Source organism: Anarrhichthys ocellatus, unplaced genomic scaffold (assembly GCF_004355925.1).
Source record: "Anarrhichthys ocellatus isolate YVR2014 unplaced genomic scaffold, GSC_Weel_1.0 scaffold3670, whole genome shotgun sequence".
Lineage (NCBI taxonomy): Eukaryota > Metazoa > Chordata > Actinopteri > Perciformes > Anarhichadidae > Anarrhichthys > Anarrhichthys ocellatus.
This window is the reverse complement of record NW_022283644.1, coordinates 1-5,375: the sequence shown is the minus strand read 5'-3', so window position 1 is coordinate 5,375 and position 5,375 is coordinate 1. Positions and strand designations below refer to the sequence as shown.

At 44.7% G+C, this 5,375-nt stretch overlaps 1 protein-coding gene across 1 annotated transcript; it reads right to left on the bottom strand.

The window, feature by feature from the left end:
• Window positions 1–57: 57 nt before the first annotated feature.
• Window positions 58–4,673, bottom strand: LOC116379085 (leucine-rich repeat-containing G-protein coupled receptor 5-like). Its single transcript, XM_031841000.1, has 8 exons — window positions 4,666–4,673; window positions 4,076–4,147; window positions 3,688–3,813; window positions 3,245–3,411; window positions 2,869–2,952; window positions 2,533–2,776; window positions 1,686–1,849; window positions 58–1,595 (listed from the first exon to the last, which is right to left on the bottom strand). The coding sequence occupies exons 1-8, from the start codon at window positions 4,671–4,673 to the stop codon at window positions 859–861; spliced, it is 1,602 nt and encodes a 533-aa protein (XP_031696860.1). The 3' UTR covers window positions 58–858.
• Window positions 4,674–5,375: the final 702 nt, after the last annotated feature.

Below are 5,375 nucleotides of genomic sequence, written 5' to 3'. Positions count from 1 at the left end.
ACATACACACACACACATACACACACATACAGACATACACACACATACAGACACACACAGACATACACACACACACATACACACACATACAGACATACACACACACACAGACACACACACAGACATAATGCTCAACAGCATTTGGTAGAACATTTGGTTGGATGTTTGGTAACACAGTGCTGTAAATCGTGTCATATTTCAAAATAAAAGCTGCTGACTGCTCGTAATGCGTGTGTGTGTGTGTGTGTGTGGGTGTGCACTCTGAAATGAAGCCTTGGCTTGACGAATCAGAGAGTTGATATTGTTAAAATCCTGGACAGTGACAATTTCTTTGTTCATTTATCTTTGTGTCTTTTATCTTTTGATTTACTATTTTTTTAGCTTTATGCGTCTCTGCTACATTTGCTACCACACAGTCTGCAGTGTGTGTGCATGTGTGTGTGTGTGTGTGTGTGTGTGTGAAGTCTTTGACTCACTTGCCAAAAGTCTGGCGGCTATAATAATTCATCAAAATTAATACTTCACTCAAGTTGATTATCGCATGTATTTTCTTTTGGAATTAAAAAGCACACACCCTCGATTAAATGCAACCTTGAAGTCCTTTTGCTTTGATCTGATTGGCTATCATCTGAGAGAGAGTACGGTGGCCATCTGGGACAAAAGAGACCAAATAATAGGCGTCTCCTGCAGAGGGTTTTACACAATAAAGGCAAAAGAAATTCTTCCAAAAATACTAAAAAGAAAAACGAGACAAGACTGAATCTAACCAACGAGTTCAGGTGAGTCTTTGGCAGGTGAGACCTTTAGATGCCGTGTTTGTGTGTGTGTGTGTGTGTGTGTGTGTGTGTGTGTGTCAGTCTATTGATGAGGAACAACAAACGGAACTAAATGTGTCTCGCTCTTTTGTCTTCCTCTCTCCTCCTCCTCCTCCTCCTTCGTGCCTCTGACCACCACCAGCGCCTGCGTCGAGTCACACGACTGTTTCTCCGCGTCCTCGTCGTACATTGAATCCACCATGTCCGGCCTCGACCTTCCTCCTCCTCCTCCTCCTCCTCCTCTTCTTCCCCTGCAGAGTCCGGGTACCGCCGCTGCCCCGCAGGTGCGTTTGGTGAGCGCCGCCAGCTCGTGCCGGGCGAGCGGGTTGAAGAGGAGGTAGAGCAGTGGGTTGACGCAGGCCGGCAGTGGCGCCACGAGCAGCAGCACCCCCTTCGCCGCCTCCGGTCCGGCGGCGGGGAGGCGCAGCAGCGAGGAGAAGGAGAGGAAGGCCACGGGGAGGTAGAGGAGGCAGTCCGAGAAGAGCAGCCAGGCTACGTGTCGAGTCAACGCTGCCTCCTCGTCGGCGGCGGAGGGCGCAGCTTTGCTGGCCCGCCAGTAGAGACGAGTGTAGGCAAACGTCATGAGGAGGAAGCACAGCGAGTCGAGGAGCACCAGGGAGACGGAGAGGGCCAGGGAGGAGGAGGAGGAGGAGGAAGGCAGCGGCAGACAGAGGGAGGTGCTGCTGTGTCCGGCCACCAGGGGGGGCAGCGTGACGGCCAGGCCCAACAGGAAGCACAGACAGACGGCCAGACGGACGGAGAGCGGCGACGAGGAGCGACCTGGAGAGAGAGAGGAGAGTGAAATCAGACACTTTCCAGATGTGTGTGTGTGTGTGTTTTTATGTTGTTGTGTGTGTGCATTTTTCTCACCAGTGTGTCCGTCCGGTTTGTTGTGGCGGCGTGTGGCGGCGGTGGCGGCGAGGCATCGCTCCAGAGCGGCGACCGTTAACAGGAAGAGGCCGGTCTGAGACGCAAACACACACAGGAAGCCACTGAGCCGACACAGGAAGCTGCTCTCCCACCTCGCCCCGTACCTGCAACACACACAAGGGACAAGAAACGTCTGACTTTTACTTTGAAATTACTTGTTTATGAAGTGCTTTTTGGCAATTTTAACAGAAAGGGTAAATTATAAAGACTATAAAAGTGATTTTATAGATAAGATAAGATCAGAAATTAATTGACATTTCATCAGCTGCTGTTTCCAAACAATAAGTCTTTAAACTGTTCAGAAAGATGGAATAAACCTATTCACCATGTTAACAGATCTCAGCTGCTAACTTAATGAGTACAATGTCAGCAACAGAAATGATGGACGAAGCTATGAAAATAAGATCCAGGCCGTAATAAACCAAAAATATCTGCACGATTAATTTATTGTTTTTAAATGACGTTGGTTATAAAGAGGAAATAAAATTGAATTCTGTATATTCTAATATTATCTACCTACTTCTTTCTCAGTGAAGCATGCGACTTTAAAAAAGATATTAGACACTTATTTTTGTACTTTCTTGCACTTTACTACAGTGCCAAGCATTCCCCAACTTCACAATTTTCCCATTGTTCCAAAATTGGCCAGATATTCCAGCTGTAGAGTCCTTTGCGTTCTCAAGATTCCCAAAAGAGATTCCAATTTTTCTAGGGTCCCCACAATCCAAAGAATTGCCAAAGTCCCAATAATTCGCAGAGTCTCCACAATCCCAAATCTGTTCAGTACCTCCAAAAACTGCCAAACGTCCAGGCATCCACCGCCGCCAACCACCCGCTCCACACTCCCATCAGGCCGTTCACCAGGGCCAGTAGACCAATCAACAGCTTGGATGGAGTCACTGAGGAGGCGGGGGAAAAGAAGACCGACAGGACGACCAGGCTGTTGCTGACCAATGAGAGCGCTGCGATGAGCCACACCCCTCCACGGATCAACCAGCTGCCGAGCAGATGGAGGCAGGGGCGGAACGGTCCTGGAGGAAGAAACCACATATCAGTTTACTTTACAATCAGTCAACAAATCATACAGGTATTCAGGTATTATATGTAACATGTGTTGAAGTACCTGGTGCAGGGCTGCAGTGGACGGAGTGTTGAAGTTTAGGTTCTTCTTCAAACTCCATCAGGAAATCATCCCAGTCCTGATCGACTGCACACACACAGCAGAGAGAGTCTTTGACTTTTACTTTGAAATATCATTTTACTCAAATATCGATATACAGCAGAGTCGCCAAGTATCTTTTATTATATAAACTATTAATATTGCAAATACAAATGAAACCTTTTGGAAACGATTGTGTTGTTCTGGTACCGACATGTTGCAGGATTAGCAGGAAGTTTGTGAAATCAAAGATGGAGTTTTACTGACTTTAATAAATCCAGACATTTGAGTAGTGTGATAATATCGTATCGCGACTGGAGAGGGTGTTTGTTTGCATCACCTTGGCTGGATAGGACGGCGGTTTCTCTCCCGGTAGAGTCTGCTGCTTCCTCTCTCTCCCAGGACGAACCTCCTCCTCCTCCTCCTCCTCCTCCTCCTCCTCCTCCTCCTCTCCTCTCACAGGAGACGAAGGCACAGCACTGGAAGGCGTAAGGAAGCTCCATCACCCTGAACAAACAAACAAACAAACCCCTTTGTATACCTTTATTATGTACATGTGGAAGAAACTGTTTCAAGTAAAAGTCCTGCATTCAAAATGTTACTTAAGTAAAAGTACAAAAGTATCAGAATCAATTTCATTACCAGTTAAGTCTAAACACTGTCGAGTTAAATCAACTTCATTACACCTGCTGTTCAGCAGAATGTCCCTTTAAATCATTTCCAATAAACACAACGAGACAGATTAGAGTAGAGGATTCTGTGTGTGTGTGTGTGTGTGTTCACCTGACTCGCGGCAGGTCCTCTCGTGGCATTAACTCCATCAGCTGTGTGTTTCCGGCCAATCGCAGATGAGTTAGACTCTGCAGACCAATCAGAGGCAGAGACGACAGCTGATTGGACGACAGGTCGCTGCAGAGAGGCACAGACAGGAACAAATAAAATAACAATAATTTACATGTGAGGATGTTTCCACGACTTCACATCACATCATGGAACAGAGGTGGAAAGTCACGAAGTACAATTACTCAAATGTCATTTTGACATACTTGTACTTGTACTTCAATATAAAACTCTTTCCAGTCCGTTGACACTGAATCTACAAACCAGTGAAGACACTGTGTGATGCTGTGTGATGCTGTGGTGTTAATGGTGACGTAGTCTGTTTACTCACAGTTTGATGAGAGCCGGAAGAGCAGAGAAGGAGTTCGGCTTCATTGATGACAATCTGTTCCATGATAAGTCACTACACAGAGAGAATACAGGGAGGAGTTAGGGATTCAAACCAGCAACCTTTCATCAACTTGAGTGAACATATTTCTGCCAGCCTGTTTTAGTGTTTTTAAAGGGTAGCTTCTGTGTTTTCTAACCATGTTTTTATGTCTAAGTGACTAACGGGGACAACAATGTTGGTCCAGTATTGAACGAGAGCGCTGCAGCCGCTAAATAAGCTGTAATGTAAACGCTCGGGTTCTTCTCACCGTCAATATACGTCAACTAAAAGAGCTTATTGTTGCCACTGATGGGAAACATTATGGAAAGAAGTCTACAGAGAAATAGAACATCTTTCTTTACCTTTTACTTGATCTGGTCTGTTTGTAATTGTGTATCTCGCTCGGAGAATTCTCCTTCTGAAATCTTTTATTGCATCCACATTGTTAAAAATCATCTAAACATTCAGCCATAACATCGAACATCTTTTAGATAACAATAAGCGACGCTTTGTGTTCTCCAACACAACTTCTATCTCCAACTCTCACTCACGTTTCCATCGTTGTCTTCAAGAAGACAACAAACCCCCTCTTGCCGTTTCAGAACGAGACTTCTCCTTGAACGAGACTTGGTTAGAAACAATACCAAACGTTTGATTTTCTCTTTAAAGACACTTATTATAACGATCTGAGCATTTAAGTTGCAGCAACAAGTACTTTTAGTGGACGCACATTGACGCTGAGTTGCCCCGAACAATTTAATCACAGCCCGTTTAGCGGCAGCCGGCTGCAGCGGTCTCCTTCAACACTGGACCGATCTAAAAACTGTTGTTGCCATAAGTCACTTAGACACATAAACATGGGGAAACAGGCTGCAGGTTGAAATGCCGACGTTACCCTTTAATCTCCCAGTGACCTGTGGGTACTGACCTGATATTGTTAAAGCATGTCAGCGTGGATTAACCACGGGTTCTCGTTTAACAGCCGGTCTTTGTTTCTAATCCCAGGACAAAAGAACTTGTGTATATAATACTCTTATTTTCTATAATACGATAATATAATAAGTCATCATGTTCAGACAGGCGGAAGCACAACAGTTCATACTTTACTATTAATGTAATTTGTTGAAAAATAAAGTTAACTGTTATTAAGAAATCTCAGATTATAGTTTAAGCGAGACATGTTTTGGGAAAGAGTACTAGAAAATTATACTCAAGTAGAAGTACTTGTGTGAAAATGTACTTTGAAAAAAAGTCAAAATAA